This window comes from Myodes glareolus, chromosome 15 (genome assembly GCF_982192425.1).
Source record: "Myodes glareolus chromosome 15, mMyoGla1.1, whole genome shotgun sequence".
NCBI classification, from domain to species: domain Eukaryota; kingdom Metazoa; phylum Chordata; class Mammalia; order Rodentia; family Cricetidae; genus Myodes; species Myodes glareolus.
The window spans coordinates 20,021,190-20,036,534 of NC_142040.1; the positions used below are offsets into that span (position 1 = coordinate 20,021,190).

General features: G+C 49.9%; 1 protein-coding gene across 1 annotated transcript in view; it reads right to left on the reverse strand.

The window, feature by feature from the left end:
• Positions 1-725: 725 nt before the first annotated feature.
• Positions 726-15,345, reverse strand: part of Thbs4 (thrombospondin 4) — a 44,876-nt gene continuing 30,256 nt past the window's right edge. Inside the window, exons 11-22 of the mRNA XM_087896792.1 lie at positions 12,689-12,793; positions 12,352-12,459; positions 11,958-12,117; positions 10,134-10,252; positions 8,796-8,848; positions 6,590-6,783; positions 5,611-5,789; positions 4,564-4,612; positions 4,284-4,480; positions 3,329-3,501; positions 1,487-1,626; positions 726-958 (exon numbers count right to left, since the gene is read on the reverse strand). Coding sequence (XP_087752918.1) covers positions 897-958; positions 1,487-1,626; positions 3,329-3,501; positions 4,284-4,480; positions 4,564-4,612; positions 5,611-5,789; positions 6,590-6,783; positions 8,796-8,848; positions 10,134-10,252; positions 11,958-12,117; positions 12,352-12,459; positions 12,689-12,793 — 1,539 coding nt within the window. The 3' untranslated portion in view covers positions 726-896. The remainder of the gene's footprint in view (positions 959-1,486; positions 1,627-3,328; positions 3,502-4,283; positions 4,481-4,563; positions 4,613-5,610; positions 5,790-6,589; positions 6,784-8,795; positions 8,849-10,133; positions 10,253-11,957; positions 12,118-12,351; positions 12,460-12,688; positions 12,794-15,345) is intronic.

Below are 15,345 nucleotides of genomic sequence, written 5' to 3' on the forward strand. Positions count from 1 at the left end.
ACTGGAAAGTAAGAACAGTTCGTACAGCCAGCTGGATGAGGGAACTTCTGCCTGTACACACAGCAACCGGCTCTACTGCCATCTGGGCACGGATTCCGAGTGGCTTTGAGGGTTGTAGGAGGGCTCACCTGACCCATCTACAACCCACTGTTCTTGTTACTTAAGAGACAGCGATTTACTAACTCAGTGAATGTTGGCTGTTTACTTCATACCTGGTACTATGGGACCCTGAGTACAATAAGTTTCTTTTTTCCATTGGACTCACAGGACGCTAGGGGGAGCCAAATATATAAGTAAGTGTCTGTAGAAGGTTGTGACAGGAAGGGTGAAGGGATGGATGGATATATATATATATATATATATATATATATATATATATATATATGTATATGTATATATATGATATCATGATACACACACACACACACACACACACACACACACACTCACACATATCAGGGCAAATCTCCTGATTTCTCAGAATGTGACTCCATCTGGAAGACTAGGGAGGGTGCCCTGGAGACTTTCCCAGAATGAGGAGGTCCCTAGATGAGCAGAAGACAGGTTTTAGTGTGGTACTATATAAGGTCACCCCCCAAAAGACCTTTAGCCTGGTCGTCCCATTCACACACATGATCAGTGAAAGAACTCCATTTTTACCAAGGATTCCCCCAGAAAACAACACGCACCATCAAAACCTGCGCTCACTTTAGAACGACTGAGTGTCGTGGTTATTAGAAATAGTCTCTTTTTTATTTCCACATTTGTATCAAAAGTTGTGATGTATTTGGGCTGGTAAAAGAAAAGCCACAGTAATATAAAGAAAATTATGGGAAGTTTGGAAAAGGTAATGTTTTTAGTGTTTAAGAAAGCGGTCGTGAGCTTCCCTCTTCGGTTTAATTATCCAAGCGGTCAAAACTCTGGGTCTGGAACTCTTGGAAGTCCTCTGGGATGGTGTCTGCAACAGGAATCAGGCAGCGGTTAGTGGGGGGTCCTTCCACCCTGTGGTCACGCACCGCATGCTGCAAGGCCTCCTGCAGGGGGCACTGTCAGCACGCCCAAGAGCCCCACAGGCTTGCAGCCATTTTCGACTTCAGGCTGCCTTTGTCCTACACTGCTGGCTTAAAGCCCAGCAGTGCTTACTCATAGGCCTAAGGAAAATTAGCCGGCAGAGTGCCTTTTCAGTCTGTGATTATGTTTGAGTCTTATGAAAAGAAAGGCTGCCTGTAAATTAAACTGAATAAATTTCGCACTGAACCCCTAACTCTAAGGCATGCAGTTAAATTCTATGGGTTTCAATTTTCACATTTGGGAAACAGGAAAGCCTGGTTCTGCCTTTCGCTTATGCTATGCAGGGAACGTCAGGTTTTAATAAGCACTCGGTGTGAGCTCTGGGCTTTGGGGAAGGATGCGTGCTACAGAAACAGATATGGTTCTCTCTTGGTCACTCCCAGTAGTGTTGAGAGGTAAGAAGCATGAAGGTTACCGTTGCAGCGGTACTTGAGGTTGGACCAGATGATGTTTTCTTGAGAGAAGCAGAACACACCAAGCCGACCGCCACGCATGGTAGTGTCTATGGTGACCCCAGAGTCAGCCACCAGCTCCGAGCCTTCGTAAAACCGCACCCTGCAGGCAGCACAGATGCCCGTGGTGAGGACGGGGTCCCACTGTTGGCTTCCGTACAGACATGTCATTTCCCACTGACTCTAGCTGGTCCCTCCCTACTGAGATTAGAAGTTCCCCGGCATAGGAGCCAAGTATCCATGTCTCCCTAACTGGTCTTCAGCAGGCCCAGCACAGTAACCTTGATGGGTACTTGCTGGAGAGCTAAAAAGAAGGAACCTGATATCACAGACAAGAGGTTTTGTGGCTTCACTATCTTGGGAGTTCTTACGTCTGTATGTTATTCTGTGAAGAGCCCGTGTTCTTCCTCCGGTCTAGCTGATGTCCCTGGGTGGACTCTCAGAGCCCCAATTCTCACTGAGACAGCACCCCATACACAGCTTTAGGCAGCTGTGGAGTATTTCGGTTGTCATAGTAGCACTGAGTGACAGAAGCCCCCGATGTCTTAAAACATCCCGGAGTAAATAACCAAAGCGAATCCTGTACTCCGTACCGTTGTGGAGTGTCCCCTGACATGCGGGGAGGTGTGGAGCCTGTCGGTGAGCTGGGTCTGGGAGAGGGAACTGCATTTTACCTCTGAACATCCATCTACACTGGCTTCAAGTTAAACTCAATTTCCCAGGGTACGCTGAGAAATGCCTGCGCACTTGTCTTGTTCAGAAATTAAGAACTGGTCCACACAGCAGCACTGGCAATGCCCTTGTGATAGTCAGTTCTCCTACACATTACTCTGTGTTTGGATGCCACCCTCATGCGATTCTAGGCATGGTTCCAAATGGCTCTTTTCCTTTGTCCTCTGGGGTAGCTATGCCCAAACATTTCCTATTCTGCTGTATAGCAATCAATTCTCATCCCTTTGCAGTTTTAGGGTTCAGGTTGATTTTTTTTTTTAAATTATATACACAGCTAGGTCATATTTTCTGTGATTTTGTTTCGGGACAAAAGAGGCACATTGAGCTCCATCAGGTAAGAACCAATTAAGCCCGGTATTCCGTGGAGTGAACAGACATGTGACACAGAGGACAGAACGTGAATTAGCTGTCGCCTCTCGGTTCTCAGTGGGCACACCAGACCACCTGGCCCCTTCCTGCCCTGGCTAGCAAACAGCAATCCATATGTTTCCTAAGCACAGCACAGTAGCTTTGCAAGGATAGGGCCTGAAGCCTGGCTGCATTCCAAAGATGCAGCCCTAAGCCACTGTAACTCCCAGGCCTAGTTAAAAAAAAATAGTCCTATAGGGAAATAAGGCCATCACATCAGTCACGTGATGGACAGTTCATGCCGTGCATAGTACAAGCCAGGCAAACCAACGATGCTGCCTTTTGGACCTTATGACCCAGTAGAGGGGACAGATGGTCAAAGCTCAGCAGGCAGCGTGACCATGTGTGAAGAGGGAATACATGGGGCCTGGAGGACACCATCTGGATATCCACATCTGGATTCTGTCTCAGTTGCCTGTCCTCTCTCCTGTTCCAGTCATCAGGCCCACTCTCGCGCTTTCCTAAGAGTACATCCCAGGCCACGGCGCTCCCTGAGGTATCCCCTGCTCTGCAGCTTGGCTCTGCCGTCCAGGGAGCAGTTAAGCCCGGTGTCTTCACCGCTGTGGACTCTCAGAGGTGGGGAGTGCTCAGGAACATGGAAGCTCTGGTTTGGAGAGTGGCCTGTGTGCTTCCCTCTCCCTCCACAGCAGGAGGGCCCAGCCTACCTGATGTAGCCAACCTGGGGCCTGTGCTGAAGGAACCAGCGGTAGGACACCTTGTCCTTCCAGCCCACATTCCTGGAGTCCTTCCACAGCAGTCTGACCTGGTCGCTGGTGTCCCCTGTGTGCCACAGGGAGTTGCGGAGATGTTCCCCTGGGCCAGTTTTAGATTTCACAGCCTGGACAAAGACACGAGAGAGGTGTTAGGGCAGGACCTGAAGGTCTTTCCTGTTTCAGGTGTCTGAGGTCAACATGGAGGTGAATCTATGCTCACTGCCAGGTCGCAGTTTTACGCTGGCAAAAGCATAAACTTTAAACGCCATTTCTACAGAGCTGGTCCCAGCCCCAGCAGCGGATAGTAGTGTGCTATCCACTCCACCTTTCTTCTGGTACAAACAGACTCTGCCTGTTTGTATTCTAAGGGCTCCCAACGAATGTCTGACTGCAAAAGTGTATCTTCTGTCCGACCTAGCAGGAGTGGCACAGTCCATCTCTGTGATTAAATACATTGGCCATGGTCTGCTGGAAGTATGCCTTAAGCCAGTGGTTCTCAACCTGGGGGTCGGGACCCACTCATCAAAGTTCTAGCCCCTAAATATTTATATTACGATCCATAACAGTATCAAAATTATAGTTTTACGAAGTAGCAACGGAAATAATTTTATGGTTGGGGGTCACCACGACATGAGGAACTGCATTCAAAGGTCACAGCATTGGGAAGGTTGAGAACCACGGCTAAACCTCCACCTCTTTGACCCCACTCAGCCTGAAACTCCCAGCCTGAGAGTCACACAGGTTGAAAGGTAGCTGGTTAAACGGAGGTCACTTTAGGCTCCCGGAGCCCAGCATGATCGCATCCATTTCTCAGATTAACTTCGTGTCTTTCTGGAGAACTCTAAATTTAAAGGAAGGCGAAGGGCTTAAGAAGAAAGGCAGGAATGGGGATTCAAGCCACCAATACCTTGAGCTGAATGCCAGGTTCTGCGACTGCGCGGAACGGTGTGGCCTGCCAGTATGTCTGCTCCGTCTGCTTCCACATGACCACATAGAAGCTGGAGCTGTCTTGGTAACCGAAAATAAAGCCGGCATAGTCATCATCTGTCTGGGTATTGACATGGAAGGTCCCTTCAAAGTCAACTCCATTAAACGCCGTGTACCCTGAGGAGTTCAGATGCAATTAGAAAAAGCCACACTAACAGCTGGCAGAATTCTACACACACAGGCAGAGGCTCAGGACGTACCCACTGCTAGGCCGGGGTCACTGTTCATGGTCTGTACAATTTCCATGCCCTGTGGAGAGAGGGGCGGGAGTTCAGACACCCTTGAGGGGGCTGAGAGAACTGAAGGCAGCCGGGGACTTCAGGTGCCAAAGCGACTGTATCCAGTCTGGTATCTAACACGTTGTTCTGTGTGATACCTACTTAAAGGAGATGCCTGGCAAGAAGGCTTAGAGAAAGCTCGGTGTTGACGGCAAATACTTTTGCTAATACTGTCACATCGGCTGATTTACTAAACCCTGAGCCAGGTAGGGGACAGACAACATACGTTCCGACGGACATTTGTGGTTGTGTGGTACTGAGCGTACAATCACCTGGAAGAGCCACCCGACAATGGACCGTCAAGGTCAGGGTGTCCTGTGTGCATATCCGTGGGGGAGAATTGTCTTGACTATATCGGTGCAGGAAGACTCAGCCCTCTGTGGTAGCACCATTTGTGACTTTGGTCGAGGACTAAGTGAGTGGAGAAAGGGAGAGGAGGACCAGGCAGGCATGCGTGGATTTCTCTCCGTTCTTGACCACGAACGTAATGTCACTAGCTACTTCCGGTTCCGGTCCTGACTTCCCTACAACAATGGAATATGACTTGGAGTTCTGAGTGAAGACAAACCCTTTCTCCCCTGGGGTTTCTTTGGTTAGACACTGTGATGTGCTTTGTGACTCTGGAGACTCTACAAGGCCCTGTGCCTTCTTCAGGGGCACAGTTAGGGGTGCATGCAGGAGGCAGTTGACTGGAGAGATGAGGAGGAACGAGATAAGGGTCATATCGCTGAAGCTCTAACTGTGGCCCTCACAGCCACTTGCTGAAGTGCCACCATGATCAACCACAGCAGTTTTGGGGAGCATCAATTCCATCTTCCACGAAAGCACAGTGCCACAAGGCCACCAGGAGGAGCATACGGCGAGAGGAGAACCATGCGGTAGTCAATGCCTTCCATTTGCTGCCCACCACTCTCAGGATGGCCTAGGCAGAAAAGCTGAATGGAATTGCTGCCAACGTGTAATGTGTACCTGGTTCAGGACCACCCAGTTGGGGTCAATCTGGGCATCCCCTTCAGGGTCCAGGACCACAGTCTGGTAGGCCCTGAAGTCTGTCAGGGTGATCTCTGCATTCTCAGGACAGACGTCAATCCGATCGATGACCTGGTCCTGGTCGAAGTCAGCCTCACAGATGTCCCCTACTCCGTCATCTGAGTGAGGGAAGAGAGGAGGCAGTGATGCTGAGACCCACCTCCTCAGCAGAGAAGGGGGCTGGGCAGGGGTGGAAACGTCCTGGAGCCCTCATGACAGCCAATCAGGCCATCTAAAACCACCTGGAGTTTCTCAGAACACCAGCCTAAAAGGTTTCTCCCGCTCTTCCCCAGACAGTTCTGACTTGCAGTTACTTCCACTGTCTGGTAGATCTTAAGCCTGACCTTCTCTGGGGCAAACGTCTAACACATGCACAAAACCAGGAAACACTATCTCCAGAATATCTTTAAGGCTCAGTTTGGTGTCCCCTAAGTTGAATGTGCCCTGCAGGTGCATTGGGCTCAGCTGGCACGTTAGCGGACACATTGCGTTTACTTTACTGGGAGGAGCCCTCTCTGCCTGTGTCATTCCACATCTGGCCTAGTGCACATGGCTCCTTAGCTGCTTGGTCCTCACGGGTGTATGGGCTGTGTGTTTCTCCCTTTCCTGACTCCCAGGGGCAGAAACAAGCAAGACCAGAGCTGCACTGAGGGCCTTTGGGGACCCATCTGTAGCGTGTGGCTGAGTCATGTTCTGTGTGCTCTCATCCCAGGACAGCTCAGGAAGCAGCAAGGCTGATCAGCTCTGACCCAGTTGCAGACTGCTGTCTACCAGATGTCTGCTGTCTACACAAGCCGGATTTGAAGCAGAAGCCGCTGGGGAGCGGGAAAGCCGAGGACGCCCTGGGAAAGTCTGCAAGGCTTCCCATTCCCGTGGCTACAGTGTGTGCACCAGTCGGTTCTGGGAGAGGCATGCTTACTGTTGCTATCTTCCTGGCCTGGGTTGGGAACCAGCCGGCAGTTGTCTGGGCCAGGGGGCACCAGGTCTGGGATGCCATCGTTGTCATCATCATCATCACATTCATCGCCGATTCCGTCCTTATCCGTGTCCAGCTGGGCGCTGTTGATGACGGTGGGGCAGTTGTCTGTGCTGTCCTGATGGCCGTCACCGTCACTGCCGAGAAAAGTTACAGCTCAGGAGAGACTCTCCCAGGGAGGAGTCTGGGTGGGCTGGCAGCAGGCTGCGCTTTATCAGACCCTATCAGACCTTTCTTTGATAAAGCAGCCCCAGAAACAACTCCCCCACATCTCCCGTCTCCCGAAAGAAGCCAGCCGCTTCCTGTTTGAAGATAAGAGTCTATTTCTGTGATCTGTTACTCCGGCTGCTGTCGTCTCGAAGGACTGCTGGCTGACACCTCACTCCAAAGAGGTGTGAATGCACACGTGAAGGCAGAGAGGGGAGATGCGTGTGAGTCCTTACTCAGGCCTTGGTGAGCCGTGAGCTCGGGCTTGATGCCGGACCTGAGAGGTGCAGTCTTTATCTACAAGATAGCGATAAACACAGCACCTCCCTCAAAGGGCAGCTTGGAGACTGAGTGGTTCAATTTTAACCCCTGTAGAAAGGCCATCCTACGCACCTGGCTCCGGGGGCCAAGTCCTCTGGTGCTTTCTATTGTGTTGATTTTCATGAGGACTAAGACCTGAATGCCATGGGGAGGGTAGCAGAGAAGAGGGCCACTCTTTCCCCAGAAGTAAGTGTGCACTGGTTGTACCCCAGGGCTGGTCTAAATGATGCTCAGGAAGCTCTCTCTCTATCTGCCTGACTTTTCTTCTTTCCATGATGAAGGGCCATGGGGGATGGAGGGTGGAGTGGGAGGGGTGGTGGGTGGCAGCATGGGGGTGGGGTGGTACAACCGCTCTGTCTCCAGAAGGACCCTCTGAGTCTTCTGGGACCTTACGTGGCTACGAGGGTTAAGAATGGATTCTTTTCTCACTCTGCTCCGCTAAGGCCTGTCCAGTCCTAGAAACAGCTCTTACACCCTCTAGGAGAAGGCACAGAGAGAAGCCCGTCTGTTCTGACAGAGGACAGAAGGGTCCCAGAGAGTCTTGAGTTCAACATGGACGTTGGAACGCTGTGGCTGAGGAAGCCAATTTCTGCACTTTTCATAGCAAAAGAGCTAACGGGGTGGGGGGTGGGGGTGGATCAGCACCATCCGCAGGGCCCTGCTATCTCTATGGAGTTCCTAGCCCCCTCCCGGTGTGGCTCAAGTTCATGGGAATTAAAATATTGCAGAATGAGTCATTTGTTTTAGGCAAATATCTAGAGGCTGGAGGGATAGGCTATTTTAGGAACTTCTATAGATGGCAATCAGAGTACATGGTGACCCGCCACTGGGAACATTCTTGATGCATACAACACATCATTTAGGGTAGCTGTCAGGCGCCAGCCCTACCTTCTGCTCTGAGAGATAGACAGCCAGTGTCAGACTGTGTCACTGACAGCCTTGCCTGTGCTGCGGTACCGACAGCAGTCACCATCTTCCACAAGGTGCCCAGGGATGGCCCTGTATTATTCTGAGCCCCGGGATGGAGCTTCCTCTGTATTATTTTGGGTTTTCGCTTAACCTATAAAGTGTGGTTATTGTCTCTCCTGTTCTAAATGGGCTTCTAAGAGATTGAGGAAACATTTGAGTTCACTAGGCTGGGATGCACCAGTGGGGTCTTAGCAAGCCCCTCGGCTTGGGGTGATGGTGAACTTTCCCAATAGGATAATGAAGAGGTCTACCGGGTGCTAGCTGTACAACAGGAACCACAAAAGGTACCTTTCCTGAGCTAACTCAGTTCCATAACAGCCCATGGGCTATATATTTACAGGTAATGAAACTGAGGTACAGAGAGATTAGGTCACGAATGGCATCCGGCTGCCTTACTCCAAAGCCATCCTGCAAGGCTCCATGATGTTACATCTTTTTTGGCAAAAGCACTGGGTGGAGCTGAAACCACCACTCCCTGCATAGTACTTTCGGGGAGATACAGTGGCCTGCAGCTAAGGTGGCAGCCACTGTCTCCCAGCAACCTGATCCATCCAGAGATCCTCGAGCACAGTGCCAGCAAAAGACTCTGTCAATTTCCACTCTCCCCAGATCTCCCACACCTGTGTTCCTGCATCTGAGAGGCATGCCATACCTGTCCTGGTTGGTGTCACAAGAGTCCCCAACCAGATCATTGTCCACGTCCGACTGCAAAGAGAGCAGAAGCCGTTATTTGCTGCCGGGCCTGCATGCACGGGCTAGTCCTGAGAAGGCAAGCCTGGCTCATCATCCCTGGGTTTCAGGAATTGTTTCTTGGATGCTAGGGTGGTACAAAACTGCAAAAGGACAACACCATATTGGTGTAGGCACAATGCTGAATTTTCAAAAAAGCCTTTTAAAATATCAGGCTTCATGGAGGGGCTGCCCACACACCAGCTGAGCAGCCTAGGAAGGGTTCTGGGTGGCACAGTGGCAAGCAGAAACAGGGAGCTCTGACACGGTGGGGGAGGGAACCAGCCACAGGCATGGGGTCAAAGCACATTGACTCTATGTTGTGGCTGCAGTTCGGAGTTGAGACAGCATAAACAGTAAGGCACAATGGGTAACAGGGTCCCTCTTCTTTTTCAGGGCTTCAGAGACAGACTACGCACCACGCCCAGGGATCCAAGCAGTGGGTGTATGGGAGAGGAAACAAAGCATCTTAATCTGCAAAGTCAGACATGGATTTAGGAACTAAAGGGGCCTGCGGTTAGGCTCACATCGTGTTTCTAGTTTTCCCTGACAGGAGAAACTTGGGCATCACTAGGCTCTTGGACTAATATTTTCAGTGCTGTGTGTCTGTGAGGTGATTCCCAAGGGTCTCAGGAGTGCCTGTCCTGATTTAGGCAGCGCCATCTTGTCCTGACACCGATGACTTTGTGTGCTTAGACAGTTCTCAGCCCTCTCTCCCCCTTCCCTCCATGATCACACCTGCCTTGGCAACACGTTTGAGATTTCCATGCCCTTGACCACGGTCTAGATGTGTTAACCAAAATAATCAAACTCAAATAACTAGGAAAATATGAGTAAAAAATAATTGGCATGTTATGTCTAAAATAATTACTGTGTTCTGCCATGAATGGATGTTTCAAGGTTACCATGACCTTCATCTAACTTTGATGTAAATTATGGTCTTTGAGGCTTTTTTGCTTTTAAATCTCTGCATCCCTAAGCTTGGGCACTAAGAGACCTTTCAGAGGCATAAGCCCGCTCTGGGTCTGACCATCAGTAAAAAAGCCTTTTCATTGGTTTAATCAGTGTGGTTGTCAATAAGCGTCTCGTGTGGATCATTTCGGTCCCCTCATTCTCAGGCCTAATGCATGTCATTTTCTACCTGAGCCTTGATACATCAGCAAAGAACTGGCCAACAGCTTGGCTGGGCTTTTCCCGATGATCACTAGCGAGTCTTTACATGAGGGAGTTCAGTCCATAGCATGAACCCCGTCTTACTAACCTGGTTAGGGTTACTGACATCAGGACAACTGTCACACGCGTCTCCGACACCATCACCATCCCGATCCCGTTGGTCACGGTTGGGAACTCTGGGGCAGTTGTCCAAAATGTTTTTTATTCCTGCAAGAACAGAATTCTACCATGGGTCAAGAGACTGCTATAGAAAAGGGTGGAGCATGGAGACTTCTAGCTGATGAGAAGCCAGGCTGGGCCACTTATTCCTGCCGGGCTGTTGTTACTTTGCCATCTTTCGCAGTATCTGGAGGTAACTTCAAAGGAAGGCTACTGTGAGGCTCCAGCATGGACAGCTCTCTAAGACAGCTCTCCAACAAACTCCAATTTGTCTAAGGTGTTAAGGGTTGTGACAGCATCCAGAGAAGGAGGCCATGATGCCTGAGTGGGCTGACCCAGCGAAAGAGGACCTCGTAAGTGTCTAAATTGGAATGGAGACAAAAGGCCTTTGGGCAGTGGTGTGCAGGAGTTGGGTCGGGGGCCTATTGAATCCCTGTTTCTCAGTTCCATGTTCACCGGCATTTGAAACCAACAATGGTGACGAGAGCAATATTGTAGAAGTGGACAAATGCCACAGGACAGGGCATTTTACAGAACGGGTTTATCAGCATACTACTGCAGAGAGGTGGTCACTCTAGCTAATCCAAGGTAGACCCGTGCTTTAGGGGAGGAATGTGTGTGTATTCGGGAGGAGTGAATGTGTGTGTTTGAGAGGGTGGTATTTAAAACAGAAAAGCATAAAGATGAGGTTCCTCCAGTGGTGTACTATGTTTTCAGAATTTCAGATCCTAGGCTGCCGTTGAACAAGAGTTATCATATGCTGTGGACACCATGCTGCATAGAATGCCCTTCCTCCAGCTCCATGAGGCTTCTGAGCTGTCGATGGCATGGACCTCACAGAAAGTCCCCAGGGTTGAGTCCCAGAGCTGGGCAGGGCAACCACCATGACATCCCAGAGCAGGCAGGGGCTGGCCACATCTTCCTGGCCTGCGTTCAGGAGGAGCCTGTCCCCAGGGTACAGTATTTGGCCTTTGCAGCCTGCTTTCTTGGACTACCCACCACACCCCGAAATCATGGAGAGTTATTATTAGTTATGAATGCTTGACTTTACTTTAAGCTGATCCCAAAACCTCTCTTAACTTACATTAACCTGTTTCTCTTATGTACGTTTTGCCTCAGAGCTTTTTACCCTTCATTCTCTATGTCCTACTTTTCTGCTTCCTCCATGTTTGTCTGTCTGGCAGCTGCCTGGCTGACTGGCCCTGGGTGTCTTCCTGTCTTTCTCCCTATTTCTCTCTTTTCTCCGGAGCCCAGATTCCTCCTCTTACTCATTCTCCCTACCCACCAGCCCCACCTATCCCGCTACTACCTAGCTATTGGCTGTTCAGCTTTTTATTAGACCAATCTGGTGCTTTAGGCAGGTAAGATGAAGCAGACCCAACCCATCTATACATAGTTAAACACATGCAGCGTAAACAGATGTAACACATAGTTACATAGTTAAAGTAATATTCCACAACAGACCCTACTCCTGTCTCCATTCCCAGGTCTCTCCTATGTTGAGGAGTCGAGGGAGTGGGGAAGTGGGGGAGAAGCCAGGAAGTCAGATGCCCTATAGACACAGCCCTGACAAGACACTAGTAGAAAGTACTCTCTCAGTATAAAGTACCAGAAACATCTAGAGTTACTGGACCAGCAGACATAGGTCAGAGGGAACATTAGAGGGGATCCTGAGTCAGCATGTCTAGGCCCACTCTGGGGAGGTCGAAAGGACACAGGAACTCCAGATAAAAGGCTGAGCGGTCAAACCTACCATCGCCATCCATGTCGTCATCACAGGCGTCTCCTTTCCCATCCCCATCGGTGTCCCTCTGGTCATTATTCAGGACAGTCCGGCAGTTGTCACAGGCATCCCCAAAGATATCCTTATCACTGTTCCTTTGGTCTATATTGTGAGTCAGGACACAGTTGTCCTAGACAGCAAGAAGGTGTTTAGGTACTTACACAGACTTATACCTGCCTCACTGTTGGGGCTACCCAGGGCTGTCTGTTTTATATTTTAAACACCCGTGGCTCTTAGAGGACCAGCTGCAATGCTGTGCAGACACGGGCATGAAGACTGAGGTGTGGGATGACTCATCTCAGGGACTGGCTTCCACAATCCCTGGTGAGCTGCCATGTTCATGCTCGCCCCACAGGGCTGGTACCTGCTCGTTCAGGATCCCATCTCCATCCGCATCCTCATCACACGCATCTCCAATGCCGTCTCCATCTGCATCTTCCTGGCCCGAGTTTGGCACATACTTGCAGTTATCCTGGTGGGGAAAAGAGCTCAGAGTCACATCCCACCCATGTGTCTCATGTCAGAAAAAGGATTTCTGACCTCAAGACTGAGTGTGGCTCCCTGGCTTAGCTAGTGGATGCTTTGTTGGCTTCATCTGAGGTGCAGCTACTACAAAATTTTTAGGTAGAACCAGTAGAACTTTCCCAAAGCCGTACAAGGCAGCTTTGGATGTCCACAGGGTATTTTGCCCTTCTTCTTACCTTCTTGCAGTTCCTGGCCGAGCACGGCAGTTCTTCGTCAGGGTAACTGTCGATATCTATATCCTTTCCACAGACATAGCCATCACCAGCCCAGCCAACACCACACTGCAAAGGGAGAGTCCATTAGAGGCCTGGAAAAACAGCCCCCAAGGAGGCAGGGGACTCATTTGGTCTCTGCCCCTGTGTGAGGGTCCCCAGGGGGAAGATCCAGGAGCCCTCACATCTAGGATGGGTGGGATTTAACAACTCAGTTGTGCTAAGCATGCTGGACCCTGCCTGTAATCTCAGGGCTAGGAGATGGAGGCAGGAGGATTAGAATCTGTTCAATGTCATCCTCAGCTAAATAGTGAGTTAAGAGTCAGCCTGAGCTATATGAGGTTCTGTCTCCCACAAATTAAACAGGGGCTGGAAAGGTGTCTTAGTCTTAGTAAGGTGCTTGTTGCACAAGCAACATTTTGGGTCCCCCGCGCCCACAGAAAAGGCTAGCAGTAGCTCATGTTCATAATTCTGGTGCTGTAGAGGTGGCAACTGGAGCCTCCCTAGGGTCTGCTGGCCAGATAATTCTGTGTCATCAGTGAGCTCCAGATTCAGTAGATAATTCACCTCAAAAAGATATGGTGGCAAGAAATAAAGGAAGACACCTGGTCTTACTTGTGTGTATGTGAACCACTCCTACATACTAACAAACAAAACAAGAAAATCAGAAAACAGTTTATAGTTGTATGGAAATAGACTTAATGACTCGAAACTACAAAGACTCAAAGGGAGAGGGACAGAGAACGTTCCCTCTGACGCCTGTTCCTGCGGCTCAGACAAGCGAAGGCAATCCACTCTCGTGCACACACTCAGAGGTGGTCTGCGCGCAGACACGCAGGTACACAGCCCTTTTGCCTTCTCGTTCAGTTGTCTGCACACATTTAGCTGTGTATACTCTTCTGCAGCTTAAACAAACAAGGTGACATTTTATTTTGGCATTCTCCCTGTATCTCTCCATGGACATCCATGTTGTTCTTTTGAGTGGCCACAGATCGGCTAGAGACAAGGCTGCGCTGGACAGGCCTCGGCTGACATTGCGGGCGTCAGGTTTCCAACAGCTTTGCTGTGGCTGACGGTGTTGCCTTAGATCACTTCAGTGCGTTTGTCCTTCTACGTGTGTACCCGTCTAGCTCCTGGAATTCTGAGTCCAATTGTTGATTTATCAATTTAATGTGTATAGTGGGCACCTGAGAGTATATATGTGTACCATGTATGTGCAAGTGCCCTTAGAAGCCAGAAGACCAGACGAGGACAGTAGCTCCCCTAGAACTGTAGTTACAGGGATTGTAACACACACACACACACACACACACACACACACACACACACACACACACGGGTGTTGAAAATTTAATCCAGGTCTTCCAGAAAAGCAGCAAGTGCTCTTAACTGCTGAGCCATCTTTCCAGTTCCAAAGGTACTCCTAATTTGGGGCTGTGCTCCAAGTGTTTTCCATGTGCCTGTCCAATTGTCTCCTCTTTTCTGAAATCAAGACTGAAGGGCCTGGGGGGCTGCAGCGTTCACCACTTTTGAGCCACAGGCTTGTATCTGAATCTGTTCTTCTGGATCAGTTTCCACCCAAAGGGGGAAAGTTTAAGGTGCTCTATCTCTGATCACACCCTTTTCTTTGAACAGAGGTGGTTCCCACGGTGTGGCCAGTGCTGGCTCTGTGTACCTTCCCCTCCGGGATGTCCCCTTGAGTGTCCTGCTGCCCAGAAAGCCAACACAGTAAGCCTTACTCCAACAGATGAGGTGGCAAGCAACGATTTTATTTCAGTTTTTAAAATTACATTTACAGTGTTGCCTGGAAGGACAGGAGATTAAGTGTGTGTGTGTGTGCGCAAGTGTGTTTGTGTATATGTTTGTGTACGTGTGTGTGTGTGGGGGGTGTGCAGTTGTGCATTTGCGCGTGTGTGTGCATATGTATGTGTCTCTGTGTGTATGTGCATGTGCATGTGTGTGTCTGGGGTGTGCGTATGTGCATTTGTGTATGTTGTGTGTATGTGTGTGTGTGTGTGTGTGGTTGGTGGAGGGTACCTTTGCCTGCTGAGTCATTTCTTTAGCCTATCTGCTGACAGTTTTTCTAAAGTGGATTTTCCCAGCCATTTTCTCCAGTCCTTAAGAAGACACTGCAAGGTCATCATTGTCCCTTTTATGCAAGAGTCACATGAGCTCAACCTGGGTCAGTGCCTTGACCAAGCTCTCAGAACTTGGAGCATTAACCTCAAGCCTTTCAAGCCCTTGCATTTGGTTAATGTACACTTTTGAGTTCTCCCTTGAGTATCCAAGGTGCCCCAGAAACAGGATGTTTGACTCATTAAGATAGAGGGAACCCTTCCTAAAAGCTGTCAGGTGTGAGGTGGGGCCAGTGCAAGGGGGTAAGGGATGGATGGGAGGTAAGGGGTGACGGATGTGGGAGTAGGAGTGCCAGCGGGGGTGGAGTGAGGAAGGACAGGGAGAGGAGAAGAAAGAGAGCAGACTGCACACAGAAAGCCTGAGAGCCACCAATGCGGGAACCAGAATGGACAGGCGAGAAGAGGCGGGAGAAAGTTGAAGAGTCAGGACCAGCAGCGTGGAACAGATCTCTGGGAAATTTCCTGGCTTCTCAATAGCAATAAGGT